The sequence below is a fragment of the Montipora capricornis genome, chromosome 3 (genome assembly GCF_036669925.1).
Source record: "Montipora capricornis isolate CH-2021 chromosome 3, ASM3666992v2, whole genome shotgun sequence".
In the NCBI taxonomy this organism is placed as follows: domain Eukaryota; kingdom Metazoa; phylum Cnidaria; class Anthozoa; order Scleractinia; family Acroporidae; genus Montipora; species Montipora capricornis.
In genome coordinates, this window is record NC_090885.1 from 70,188,641 (window position 1) to 70,203,640 (window position 15,000).

The 15,000-nt window shown below is 37.4% G+C and overlaps 1 protein-coding gene across 2 annotated transcripts in view; it reads right to left on the reverse strand.

The window, feature by feature from the left end:
- Positions 1–1,548: 1,548 nt before the first annotated feature.
- The window catches only part of LOC138041038 (NK1 transcription factor-related protein 1-like), a 25,086-nt gene continuing 11,634 nt past the window's right edge, over positions 1,549–15,000 (reverse strand). The window contains exons 1-3 of one of the 2 annotated variants that reach the window (XM_068886814.1): positions 9,220–9,470; positions 3,377–3,642; positions 1,549–2,871 (exon numbers count right to left, since the gene is read on the reverse strand). In XM_068886814.1, coding sequence (XP_068742915.1) covers positions 2,354–2,871; positions 3,377–3,642; positions 9,220–9,233 — 798 coding nt within the window. In that variant the 5' untranslated portion in view covers positions 9,234–9,470 and the 3' untranslated portion in view covers positions 1,549–2,353. Of the gene's footprint in view, positions 2,872–3,376; positions 3,643–9,219; positions 9,471–15,000 lie in introns of those variants that run through there. The other variant, XM_068886813.1, reaches the window with a different exon arrangement.

The following is a 15,000-nucleotide window of genomic DNA, read 5'->3' on the forward strand; positions in this document are numbered from 1 at the left end:
AAAAATTACCACCTGATCAGACTATATACTAAGCCTAAGAACTTTCATCAAGATGACCCGCCCGGCGTTTTACATTCGGCTGAACTGCAGGCTACCAAACACGAGTCAGACACATCATTCTATTTTAGGTGTTCAAAATATCATTTCGATCTTTACCTTTTTTCAGTCAGCAAACGAAACCTTCTCAACATAAGCATCTTGGCACGAAAAAAATTACCTGATCAACGCCGGGGTAATCGCTCCCACACATGAAGTAACCATTTACTTGAAAGATTACTCGAAAGTTATGACGGTGTTTTCTTCCGTAAGAATGTAAATCTCACCTACGGCCAAATTCATTAATTAATAAGCGATGTCTCAATCCCGGTTTCAGTTCGCTTCTTTAGATACAGCAGGTGACGGTCAATTTCGGGTGACACTGCCGTATGGCACTGGCATATGCAACACAGCCTCAATGCTGATACAACTAGAAAGAAAAGACTGTTGCCATCCAAATAACAAATCACTGTTAAAATAGCCAACATCTCCTCCTTCGGCGCCATAACTTCTCCACAGAATGAACTCCTCTGTTTCTGGCTAAAGATAACATCTTTAAATGTATCATTTATATTGAAACTTTAGAAATCGGCTTTCCTTGTTTGAGGATATTGAAAGCCACAAGGTACAATAGATTGGAATGAACTTGAAATTTACAGTCCAGCATGACTAGTTGTCTACTTGGGAACTTGAGAAGCCGTTGTCACTGAACTGCCAAGTCAGTTAAGCTCAGTGAGTTGGTTAACTAACCAAAAGACAACTGCCCCTAAATGAAGCCGTGTCTTACTCTTCAAAGTTCTTGATAGTTCACATTACATAATCTCTGGTGATAGAATAAAATCCGCTTACAATCCATACATCGTGTCTTTCGTATAACAAAGAACCTTGAATGCATGGCAAACTGAACATTGTCCTTTTGATTTAAAGGAATATTTGACAAAAACAAGAATCTAATCATGGAAATTTGCGTGAGAATAAAATCAAACGGCGTTTAAAATATCAGGTAAGTTCGCCAAGAACAAAAGGAACTGTTGGTGCCTTTAAGGTAAAAATTGAAGCGTCACCACGATGAATTATCAAATGCAAATTTTTCTAAAACGATCGACCTTCCAGTCATGCTAACACCAAATTTAGATAGAATAATTAACGATTATAACCAAGGATATGGTCACTTAAATCGATACGCATTGAACAATAAGTTCAATAAACTTGAAGAGATTAGCTTATCTAGAATTTTAATGAGTGTGGGATTTTTGAGTGATTAAGGCGAATCAAGAGAAAACTTTGAGAGAGCATCATATTTGAAAGCAAATATTCCCAATACACCTTCACTTAAGCTGTTTTGAAAATATCTAAATTTCATCCGTTACCAAGCTTAAAAGTCAAGGTCTTGCTTTGAAACGAAGCATAGTTTATGTGGCTAGAGACCAGGTGTAGGAGTAAAGTTTATACTACATAATAAGACTTTTCCGCTCTAAAACTGGATCAAACAAAGCCGACACCAGGAAGCTATAAATTTCAAAATTTATTATTGTGTGAAGAAAACAAAAAAATTGCGGCTGTCGATTTGGCTAGTTTTACCAACTGTGGGGATAAATTGCGCCGTAATGGATTGACAAAGAAGGCGGTACTTAAACAAGTTTGGGAAAACTTCCTTGCCAATTAGAAAAACAAATTTCGGCAGAAAATCACACAAACAGCGTCTTTTGCTCAAACATGGTTCTAGAGCTTTCAAAAGCCGTTCTACTGAAAAGCCTAGGCGAATCAGTCACGAGCTTCACTGACGCTGACACCAAAACAATAAGAGTATTCCTAACTTTCTCTACAGTGAGAATCATCGTTATAGAGTACTTAATGTTAGGATGCAGAGCCACAATATTCTTCGAAAAACCACTTCAGCCGTCAAACTAAGATCAGACATTAAAATGAAATAACGGCTGTGTAAGTTTGGTTTGCAGGTTACACTCACCTATGTTATCAGTTTATATTTAGCATACTATTTCAACTCTCTGAATGAAACAAACGGCAATAAGCAATAAGTCATTTGGTAAGAAGTATTAGAATTAATCGTGTGACGGCCTACAACAATCATTTGATTGGTTTTTCATTTTGTCGGGTCGAGTCAGTAAGCGTTTGTAAGTACGCGTTAGCAATATTAGAGTTCAATGATGTATATAGAAAGCCTTGCAACCTCACAACGGGAGAAATCTTTAATTTTGTCGTTATATCACAAATACGTGTTATTTCTGTACAAAGTTCTGGTTTGAAACCCATTTATATCCAAAAAGCTTTGTTAGTTTACGTTATTGATATTCAGTTACAAATGTCCGTATGTTGGATGCGGTCTGATAATACACGGTAAAGCGTGGGCAGTGGCGGGGTTTGGATAGTGAGAGAAGTGGTGAATCTGCGTGGCCGGACATTGCGATGTACATAAAATTCCACTTCCATATCCTGTCATTGAAGGCGCGTGCGGCAAAGAAGTAGGTCGTGGTGGAGCAGTAACATCCACACCAGGATTCTGTTTCTTCCACTTTGTGCGTCGGTTTTGGAACCAAATTTTCACTTGCGTTTCTGTCAGGCTCAATGAGAGCGCTAAGTTTAGTCTTTCACAAACAGATAGGTATCTCGTGCTCTTAAACTTGTTTTCTAAAGCAACGAGTTGTTCGTACGTGAAAGCGGTTCTTGCCCTTCTTGGTTTTCCTTCCTTTGAGCGTTCCGAGGCGGTTCGCTTTCTTTTTGATTTCGAAGCCGTTGTTGATTTAGTTTCATCGTTTTCCTGGAGAATGGATGATTCCTCTGCGAACTTCTCTTTTTCCGTAAACTTCTCAATTTCTATGTGGAGGAAATTTTAAAGTTTACTTTTAACAAACGCCTATAATAGTGGACTTCTGCGTTATAGATTAACAAAGAAATTTTAATGAAGAAGTTAAATAAAAAGACACCGCTGCGCTGTATCTAGAAAAGGCATTATCAACAGAAAATTAATTGGTTAAACGATAGAAGTGTACTTTGTTAAAACTGAGTAATTCAGTTGATTTTCACGCTAAATTTACCCTCGACATTTGATGCTTTACGCTTAATGACTCAAATGCGATCTCACCAAAACTGAGGCTATCGTTCGTGTATTGAGCTGTAACGCCGGGCAGAACTTGAAGTTTCTTCAAGTGTCTTTAATTGTTTTAAAGTGTGTTACACTGTGAGTGCATTCAAATAATAGTTAGTGAACTAAAATAGCCATACGTTACTTCTGTAACTTGGCTTGAATTTAAAGATAAGGAAAAGAAAAATAGATAACCTAATAGTTACCATAAAACAGTGAATGTGACAAGCTTCTCACCATTTGATTTATGTGCCCGGTTGAGTCGAGATGTCGCCATAAATGAATGCCAAGGGGGATCATTTTTGGCATCTTCTTTGTCGAAACTTTCAGTTTCTGAGTCGCTTTCGCTTGTCCGCCTCTTGGGAGCGTTAAACTTGTGTGGATCCAAAATATCTTTGACACTAAAAGAAGTTACGGCATGTCGCGCCTCTTGTATAGATTCGTCTTCAGCGGCGGAAAGGCCTTGAAAGTCCTCTGAATGACTGCTTGGACTACCTCGACTCCTGACATCAATAAGAGAGTTAATCGAAAAGCGATCATTGCATTGCATTCTGCTACAAAGTCTGTTTTGCTATGCACTGCGAGATTTCTAGTCGCTCCGTGAACTCGCCTAGTGTATAACACAAGACTATGGGGAGCCCTGTCGGGGAATGGATTAATGTCGGTGTAAAGTAAGGCCGAACAATAGAAATCACTGTCGGTGTATGAGCTTGTTTTGATTGCTGCGTGCACGCATAATTGTCATCCAAATTAATTGAATGATTTGACAACTTCAAGTGGCGATGAGATGTTATAGCGATTAGCACCTAATGTCCTCTAGCAAGAAAACCCCACTTTGTAATAATTGCTGAGTTGAAAGATAAGACCTAGCTGTGCAAGCAGTTTTTGATGATGGAAACGAGTCCGAGGAAAAAAGTTACAAAAAAAGAAAAGCATATTATAGTCTGACTTAAGGAGGGGCTGCAGGAACAAAGGGTCTCACACTTGGGGAAGCTTTACAGTCATTGGTTTACGCTCATTTGCCGAGTGACTGACGCATCAAGCAGGACCTGTCTGATCTTGCCGACAAAATGAGTCGTCAAAGTAATCGCTCAATTTCCGTGCCAATAAAACTCTCGAAACCAAATCCTGTTAAGGCCAAAGAGCCAAATAACACTTGTCATATTTCTAAGGTCTTTGATAAGAATTCCTTTTCCACAAACATTCACTTTTCTCTGAAGGTTAACTAAGTGTGTGGTAAAACAACAGAATACTTTCCCATGTTTATCTTTTCCGACAGAAATTGACGGATAAGGCAAAATATTTAAAATTCTGGTCAAATTGCGTGATGTATATAGCCTGCTGTTTGCAAATAGTAAACTGCTCTCGTAAGTTGGCTTTTGTCAGAGAAAGTAAATTGACAAAATTGTAGGTGCCAATCAATCTACCGCGTTTTGTAAAGTGCTGGCTGTTAGAATATTTGTTTTGTTAGCAAGTGCAGGTTTTGGATTCGGACAAATCCTACAAGGCAATGCAAAAATGTTTTAACGCAAACACTAAAATAAACTTTCACTGGTAAGTATCTTCTAAAACACCCCTTTAAACGGTCTATCCCGCCTCGTACCGCTGCTTATTTTCCGGCGCTTTTAACATAATTGCCACGTATCAAACCTTATCGTTGGCAAGGTATCGCCATTTACTCGATGCATCTGCTGACGATAAGGCGGTAAATGTTTTACCAAGTTAACAACAATGTTAATAACACGCGCAATTAGGGACAATCTGCGAACTGAAGTGAAAATGATATCATCAAAAATATTTCCTTGAGATATGTCACACTTCGTGAATAACAGTGGGGTGAGATTTAGATATTTGTCGCTGCTTGTGTTTTTAACCGCACAAGAAATCAATGGTTTTAAAACAATACCATATTAAACAATTCAAATATTATGAAAGTCTTGTATAAATACCGGCATTGTGGTTAACTCGAGGGCAACTTTAAAGCGCAGCGGAAATCTGGTTAAGTGGCGATTAAGTAAAAATGCAGAGGTCGTTCAACGCTTCCTTAGTTGCAGCGTCAGACGGGGTAAATTGATAATACATGTAATGAGGAAGAGGACATGACACGCGGGATACGAGATACGAGATAGTATCACTGTCAATAACACATGTGACCTGAAATCGGTTCAGTAGTTTTCATTGTTTGCCTCAAAGAAATCACATTCAAAGGAATTATTATGTAAGAACAAGCACAGGAAATTAAATCATTAACATAGAAAAATGCAAAGCACAGGCACTTGAATTTGCCACCCACGAGAAAATATAGAAGTCTTCCAAGGGAGTTCCTTGCTCAGGAATCCCTTCGACAACAGGTGAACAAAAAACAAAAAAAGAAGAAAGAAACGCAAAAAACGTAATTATAAAAAGATACGAAACAGCTCTTTGTTTTAAGAACAAAAAGAAGTCAGTAACCAAATTCATCTTCGAAAGTACGGATTTAGAACGAAGCCAAACATTACCAGCTGGAGATTGATTAAAGTAAACAAATTCATTTCAAATGAAATAAGTGATGAAGATGAACAAAAGAATAAGCAAGAGTGATGAATTCTCAGCAAAGGAATTGGGAAGAAACTTTGTAATAGCCAGCTTTTGACATTTTGACATCCAGGGATTACGAAGAATTTTGATGGAAGATAATTCTACAAAAGAAATCCACTCTTTAGCACTGACCGCCTTGTAACCGAGACCACGGGCTCCATTGAAGTCTCACTAAATGAAGCCTAACAACCGATTCAGTCGACTTGCACGCATTTCAGGCCGCCTTCCTCTGACAAACTGTTACTAAATTTAAATACTTGCGGGAACATCGATCTTTTTTTTTTGGTCATCGCGTGGTATTTTTTTTAATAGCTGTTTAAAAACTTGACTGTTCTTCTCTTGATACCAACTTCGGGCTCAAACCTTCAAAAAGCAAGTTAAAACTAAATGTCTTTGCTCACATTCGAAGCCCAAAAGTGATCAGTTACTTTGCTAGTAAGCTCTAATTGCACAATTTGCAGCAGCCTTTGTCCTTCACTTTTTTCATTTTAAACATTTGCAAGTTACTTCTTATATCAAGCAAAGCAATATTTGTCTGCCCGATGATTTAGAACTAAGTTAAATACATCTTTTATTAAATTCGTGACTGAATAGTCTTGACTCTGTCAGTTCTCGTTCACAAACCTTATTAGTCAATGCACAGTACTAGTAAAATAAAATTGCCCTGTGAAAATAAATTGACACTTATACAGCGTTTCAATTGCGAGTACAACTGAAACTTGAGAGAATTGTGATCTTGCGAAGCGCGGATGGGAGCCCAAACGAAAGGAAGTTCGAAACCAAGATTCGACACCGTCATTTGAGGGAGATCATTGTAGTCCAAAACCATAATTTTAAGTGAATGCTTTTACTATTAAGTAGATTCGTTGGCAGCCCACAATATTTCATAGTATTTTCCAGAATTGAAGGGTTGATTTAGAAAAAAACGATGGCCTAAGTACTAAATAATACGATCCAAGATTACAGGCCAAGAGTTTTTCAAAGGCGACATGGAATACGCACTTTTTTTTTCTCATTACAGTGAGCAGTCAATTCCGATGAATCTATTTTTCAAAGAGGCTGATCAAACAATTATTCTTTAAAGCCAAGTTCCAGTCAAACAAGGTAAAGTCTCGCCATTTAACGTCGTTAGTTCCATCAGTTACGAAACTGGTATCAATGGAAGCCGACGTTGCGACTTTACCCCCATCCTTCTGTCAGTGCTCCGTTTTACGGATATTCAAAGCTATAGCTACACGGATCAGAGGAAAGTCGAAACAGCCGTTGAAGTCATCGAGGATCGAACCGGGGACCTCTTGCTCCGAAAGCCGCGCACTAACCAATTGAGCTGTACGCCTGCTTCGTAACAAATCTACAATAGATATAGACAATACATCTATTTCTTCTCAGATTGGCAATAATAATATAGGATGCTAATGCTCTCTGCGAAAAATGTAAACATATAAAAAATTCAAGAATGAGTAGTGATTCCGCAGGAGTAGAGTCATCAGGTTTCTTTCCGCGATCGGAGCCAATCAGATTGCACGAATTTGAGAATTTAGTTTACCTCACAGACAAGATATAAGTAGAATACCTAAGCCATTTGCACGGAAACGGCGAATCGTAAAGTTAGGTGTACAACTGTTTCTTTCGCCTCCAAAATTTATATTCTGAATACGGCGACTCCTGACTCACAAAAATGCTCCGCCTTTCGCTTCGTGTTATTAGCAAGATTATAGTGAGGATGAAGCGAACCGAGGCACTCGTCATGATTAAAACATCATGGCTGCAAGGAATAACATAAGCTTTGAAGCAAAACACAGTGCCACCGACATACGTTGTCCCAGTAACAATGTTCTGGCTACGGCCATGGTTTGGCAAGTAAAATAAACACAAAAAAACGGCCTTAGGAATTGGGTGATTTCGTTCAGAACGACTATTTAAGAGGTAACCGATCAATACTTTATATCAGACTAATAATGAATAATCAATGTATTATTTAAGGATATTTGGAGATTTTTGGCCATTTTGTTCTCTAGGGCCGTGAAACTGAAAATGGCTCATTAAACCGTTGCCAAAATAAGGATGGACGAAATCAACAGCAACTACGTTATCCCTTAACACTAAACTATTTGATCCGGTTTATGATTCACAAAAACACGCAAAAAATTGAACAAAAATAGATAGAAAAAAAACCGAGGAACCGTCACCGCCGTCGTTCCTCTGAGTCATTGCCGTTGCACAAAGCCGCCGGAGTCTCATGCCAAGTTCGGAACATGGCCGGGCTCGTTTCTCAAAATTCCCGATGTTTTCCAGCCCGAAAAGCCATTTGTGAAAGTGCCGCAAACAAATATGGGGAATTACCACTGTTGAAAAGTTTCGGGAGAGAAACGGGCGCCATCTCCTAATCGTCTTTTTTTTTTTTCAGAAAACACTGACAAAAAGATTGCACCTAATTGTGCCTTGGATAATGATTTAATGACGTTCATTAAAAAAGAGAAAAACCTTTGACGGCAGTTTATACTTGAAAACTTTAGGAACCTATCTTGCATCGCCCTACAACCAGCTCTGATTTCACAGACAGGAAGAAAAAACAGAAGGCATTGTGGTGTCATCGAGTAAAAGTTCATTTTCAAGTCTTCGATCACAGCCGAAATTTCTGGAGCAGTCACATTTGTAATGTTGGGCTAAATCTTTCAGAGATAAACTTAGTACTAAGGTTTGGGTTCATAGTCACCCTAGTTTACTGAATGCCGTGGGAGAGAGCGTTCGAAGCGGCTTACTTTGACGGGACTCTTTTGTAAAACATTATCACGCCTGCTTTGCAAAATTTTCGCGCTTGAGTTCTTTTGGCGCTACTTTCGCTGGATCTCAGTGGTAACATAACCATCTGACGCCATGCCATTTGCCCTGTGTTTTATTAAACAGCTTATGACCAAGAAACTTGTGCAAAAAATGTTCACCAGCTTTTTAACTCGTCTTTCTCAGTCACTTGTAATGTCTTTTTGTTCAACCCAATCACTCAATCTGATTTCCCCAGTATGCCAAGCAAGAAAAGCTAACACGGAAATAGGACAGAAAGCTGCTGTGAGCCACCCCTTGAAACAGTACTTAACCGGCTGAAACGCCTTCCATGTAAAGAAAAGTCCTACTTACTGTTCAAGTCAAGAAAGTAGAAAAACAGAGCTTATCTCCTTAGGTAAGTTTGCTTCTGACACAACTAATATGACTCTCCTACATACTGTTTGTTGGGAAAATACTTTAACTAAGATTCACGGTCGTCCTGATTATCGAGAACGCTTGATAACGGACGCCGTCGGACCAGAATTTCGCGTTCAGTTAATCTAATTCTTTTGAAGCGGTTGAGGCACGCTTTATCCAGAAGACACCTTCAATGAGCTTCAACGTCAGTTAAAGGTGTTAACAACGCCTAAAACAATTACCCCAACAGTCATTTTCTAAATTTGTATCCTTGCAGTTTTCTGGTTGACCTCGGAATTAAGAGCGTAAAAATGTGAAGTTACCTAAGTGCATCCATTGCTAACAGATTCTTTGGAATCGAATTGGGACAGTTCTCAGTTCCCACTGATTGCCAGTTTTCTTGACTTGATTCTCAGTAGAAGATTAGCCTTGAACGAAAGCTTGAACCACGTCTTTATCTTTTGACGCACACAAAGTTGTTTTCCTATTATATACTATTATGTGTATTGTTACTTTGCAATCCAAAGCCTTCTCAGCTTCAACACCCGGATCTTGGTTCTATTTCCTAGTGTTGTTTTAGTGGTTTTTGAAAAGCCTACCGGAGAGTGTTGGTTAATGTGGATCAGTCGATAACACACTTAATAATCCATATAACAGAGTGGTCAACTAAAACCAAGCTTATTACATTGTTAATAAACACAAAAACCCTTTCATGATCACATCCTTATTTAGACAAATGTTCCCTGAAAGAAAATTCGATTATTCAATACAAATACATCAAACCTGCCGTTATTATGAATTCCGGCACCTCTAAGTTCATTTGTCCTCTGCACGTCAACTTCCTTTATAAGTTTTATGCGAAGTTCAAATCCTTTTTGATATTGCCCTTTGTTTACCTTTCAGATATTGAATGTTTTATTGTAGTTCAATAACATCATCTCAAAACAGTCATGTTAAAGTCGCAATCACACATCCTCTTAAATCAAGTCCTTATGTTTCGTAATTCAATTTTCATAATGGATATTACAAATTGTGATTTGTACTCGACCCTAATGTGGATTTTAACAAAAGTAAGGAGCCACATAACGGAAATCCTCATAGTTTTGGTTCAACAGCACTTACAACTCCCAATAACAAATTCACAACTGCTTCAGTAATTTTTAGTCAATCGAATTAATTTAATTTTGACGCTCAAAGTAATAGATATATTGTGATTCAGCAAAACTGTTAGGGGTGTGACTATTGTCAGGGCAATTCTTTAGAATTAGATTTTATTGATAATTCTACTTTTTAGACTTGGGACTTTTTGGCGTAATATTCGGCTTGTTTTGTTTACCACCGAAAAAAAATGACATATTAGATAATGGTAGAGTCAGTTAGGCAGCTAAAAGCCTTTTTCATCTGCCATTAAATCCATGTTTATCTTTAGTAGGAAATAAACCGGTAATATTTTGTACATCAGCCCAAATTTATCTGCTATTCAATTCTTTTAAATAAGAGAACATTTGATCCCACAAAACGAACTACGTGCATTTGTGCATATCATCCAGGTTCAAGGAAAGAAACTTATATTTGTCGACATATAAACAGGAACAAATAGTTGACCTGTAAAGTGGTTCGCTAACGCCTGACTGAGGAAGCTTTATCCTGTGAAAGTCTTGGCTTCTGTGTCAACAATTCGATAGATATGAGGACTGAAATCACGGAAATCTTAATTGATTTCCTTCAGATCACAGACAACGTATTTTGGCTCAAAATACCTTTTTGATCATCAAAAACCGGAGTATTGAACGATTAAAAACTCGATTAAAACTAAACGTGTCGACTAAATTTTATTTTAACTTTCCAGACTCGTGTTATGTTAAGAAAAAGTGAATAGATTAAAAGTTGCGGCCAATTTTTTTTTTAACTTTTACGGCCACTACTTTTTTTTTTGCCTCCGTTCAGTAAGCATCACAAATTTTCTTTGCCAAGATAACAACCTTTAATGAACTAGAGAATTTAAATTTAATCGTCAAACTTTTCAAATGAAATAAAGTTGTTTCGTACGTATGTGGTGCATAAGATAATTAGTATTCTACAACTCAGTTGTGCCATTTTTGTTAAAGTCATCTTCAGCGCCGACCGGCTTTTTTTATTGATCTTAGCTTCGTACACATCCAAAAAAATAACTCTGTACTTTGCAAGTGGCTTGTAATATTGGCAAAATTGTATTTGTTGTGCTTAGTGGATAATAAGCTCCGTTATAATCAAGATCAAAGAGGGCGAACAATATTAATTTTTCAGTCAGAATCATCACAAAGCCTTTTTTCCACTTAAGTCGGGATCTCTCCATATTACCAAGATTAATCGCTCTGTCGTTAATTATTAACAAAATGAAGAAAATTGAAGGTGAAACATTTGATTTGGAACTTTGCTTTGCTCAGAGTGCTTGAACGCTGGCTACAGCCGTATCATTTGAACTATTGTGTCATTCAAGTTAAAGGTAAAACTTGGCTTTTCATTATCTATAGTTTAGTTTATTCACACATCTTTTTGGGTTTCATAAAGAATCAATTTTTAATATCTCCGTGAACTTGGTACCATCTCAAACAACTGATAGCCAAATCACGCAAAATGGCAATTATATTGCAATATTTCTGAATCAGTAAACAGTAAGATTGAGCAAGTTGTTTCGTACACGAGTGAGTAAATACTGATTGCAAGTCTTGTGGAATTTTTTTTCTTAAATCCACCTCAGGATGCTTTTTTTTTTTGTATTCGATTTCTTTAATTATTAAAAAAACGCTTGTCATGCATCTTGAGAATTTTGTTGTCACATTTTTACCCTCGATTTTCTTACCATAAATTTGAAGGTTTTAAAGTTGTAGGCAAAGAAAAAGCAAGTCTTTGTCGGATTCAAATGCACCACCCAAATGTTCAACAGTCATATACCCCAAGTTACTTTTCGTATCTACTGGCATATGGCAAATAATTTTCAGCGAAAAACAGATTAATGCACCCTCATGTACATTTGAGAAATGTCTGAAATTCCCACTAAGTCAAAACGACTTAGCCCTGGTAATTCAAGCTAGTTTCAATGTGTAAGTAGAAAGAAAACGACAGAAAAAAGGGAATATAAAAACACTTTTATTTTGGTAAATCCTAAACCTTCTTTGTGTTTTGTTTATTAATTTTTTTGTTCGGTCCTATTTAATTTTTACACTACATTTTAAAGGGATGAAACGCGATAACCCAACAAAGTTGTAGTTTTCTACAAGTTCATCGCCTGGAAAGACAGGTTAAGTTTATATCACAATGTTTGGTCAAGAGTTTGCGCTAAAAAGTGAATTTCCATCCAGTACAAAAGAAACAAAATTTACAACCCTTGTGGGCAAATTAAATTTCCGGAATGAAAAGGTTTTCTTTCGGAAAGCCTTCATCTGCATTATATTTAAAACCACGTTGCAACAGTGAAAGTTATAATTAAATTATTCCTTTTCGCTCAAAAAGAATTGATTTCATCCCATTCTAACAAGTGTACTCGATGGATGTTTAAGCGACCATCCTCACCCTTAAATTCCTTCATGGTATGATTTTCATTATCATATAAGAAAGTTAGCGTCAGTCCACCAATAGCGCCCTTCGCTGATGAAAGAAAAGAATGGATGGATCGTATAGGAAGGACTTTGCAATATCGGGCAGAAAAAATTCGTTATACAAATGTTTGGGCGGCTTATTTTAACCACAAAGAGCTTCCCGAAAAAGAATTGTACGTTACAAGTTAGAAAAGGAGGTGATAAGATAACTACGCATTGTCGTGAGGTCTGACAGCTGAATCATGCGACGAAAAAAAGGCAAACGCAGGCAAAAGGAAATTTAATCTACTCCACCCATAACCAAGCCATTATGACTGACTGGACAGAATAAATTTCGACCGAGGAAGCATCAACTCAACCGTGAAGCCAGTGAATAAGCTCAGGCTTAGGCGTCAGGTGATGAAGAATTATGTTCTTATCCCGTATCAAATTCATTTGACCTCAAAAACGTAAGTACGCCCCACTGCCTTTGCTTGTTGTGTCCAGTTAACCTCGCAGTGCGTATGATTCACATGTTGACTGATCAAAATAAAACTTTAAGTGATAAAACCGTCATTTTCAAATTGGTCAATGAACTTGGCATCGAAATAATTAACTTCTGCAATCATTATTAGTACAAATACCGCCTCGTTCTGAAAGATTTACTGTTTGCATAAACAGAGAACTGGAATCGTTTTCGATAATTTTACGATCGTTTGTGCTAAACAACTTGGGGAGATGCAGTGGAATCATGCGGTTGGTTTCCTCGTTAGCTTGAGAAGAGTCAGCCAATTTACACTAAGCTTCGCAAGATATTTCTTTCAATGGATTTTAATGTCTTCAAACAACAGAATCAGCGTCTGGCGAAAGTCACCAAGAAGAACTCTACGACCGGCAGGATACGATCTGGGACTTTCTACCTTAATGGGCATTATAACGTATTTGCGCAAGCGATGAAATAAACGTGATTCTTAAGAAACAATTCAAGTACATTTCTTAATGATAAAATTGGTGTAAATTTTAATTAAACGTATCATACATTTTTTAGGGATTACCGCTTGTTACGAAATACCAAAAAGCACCCGTTCCGTTGTCTTTATGGAGATTATTCGCGCTCATAATAAAATTGTTAAGTGCACCCCAGAAAGTTGTTAGGTTTGACGAAATTGCGTCCTTGTTATAAGAAAAAAAATATGACGCCTTTCTCCGTTAAAAAATGAAAAAAAAAAAAAAAACCGAAATACTGAATCATCGAGTTCATTAATTTACTCCATAAACACCGGAACTTCACCACGTTAATGGTAAATTCGTGCGTAAACTGCCATGCTAAGATAAGACTGCTGGTGGATTCAAGGTATTTTTTCCTTTGAAGAAAATGCTGTTTTCATATCCAGCAGTTTGCTGACATATGCAACAGAGGATATTAAAGAACTTATTTCCTAGCGTGATTTTTAAACGCTTTGTTCAGAAGAAGTGATTAACTTCTGTCGATCAACTCAGCTCTTACAACATGCTGTGATTTCTGTAAATTTAGAACCAACATTATTTCCGTATAAAATATGTGCTTCTAAATATTCCTCTGTAAATAAAAATGGCCGTCAGCATTTACTGATTCGGTGATCTTTCTAATTTTGTCCTTTAATGAGTAAAGTATTTAAAACGTCCAAATAGGGAAAACGCTTACTCCATTAGAGAGACGGGCATGATAATTTTAACCATTCGCTCAAATGTAAAACAAAGAGGGGAAGTTACAGCGACAACTGGCAACTATAGTCGACATCGCGCCGAAAGCGAAAAGAGAAATACAAAAGGCGCGAAAAAGCATTAAAACATAATTCCATTTACGGGCCGGAAGCCCACAGATCATGTCATAACTAAGATAAATTATCACTCATGATTTTAACTGAGCTATTGTGAAAATTCACCAAGACAAGAAGACTATCAGCTGCAAGTCTTTGAAGTGAAGCCGTGTGCTATCGACCTTTCCATGACTTTCCATGTTGAATCGTTCATCGCAGATTGCGGCTGATTTTCACTCTGGTCGAGTATCTTTTTCGAAACACGGAAAAAGAAAAAATCCTTGGTTAACACAAGGATTCACGTTTAATTTAATCTTGCAAAAACAATTCTTAATTTATATATTTGCCGTCATTCAAAAGCTGATAAAAGGTAATTAAAAGTGTTTGATTACAGCTTTGAAGCGGCAACCAAACTGGCTGATCGCGTTTCATCAAAATCACATACAGGATGGTTTTTTTAAAACTTTTACCGAACGTCTGTGACCAAGCATGACATAACACAAATTGTGATGACTGGCTTAATAATTTTTGTGGGGGTTGAAAGTGACCGCACTTAAATAGAACTGTCAAAAAAAGATTTAAAATTGCCATCAAAGTGTCGCGGTATTGTACCTCTTTAAGTAGGGCTTCCGTGATAACCACATCATTAAGGACACCGAGTTTCCGGTTTAAGAGGTTAGTCTTGCAGATATTTTAAATGACACTGAAGTAGGGCTTGAAAGTATGAACAAAATAGGCAGAAGGCGAC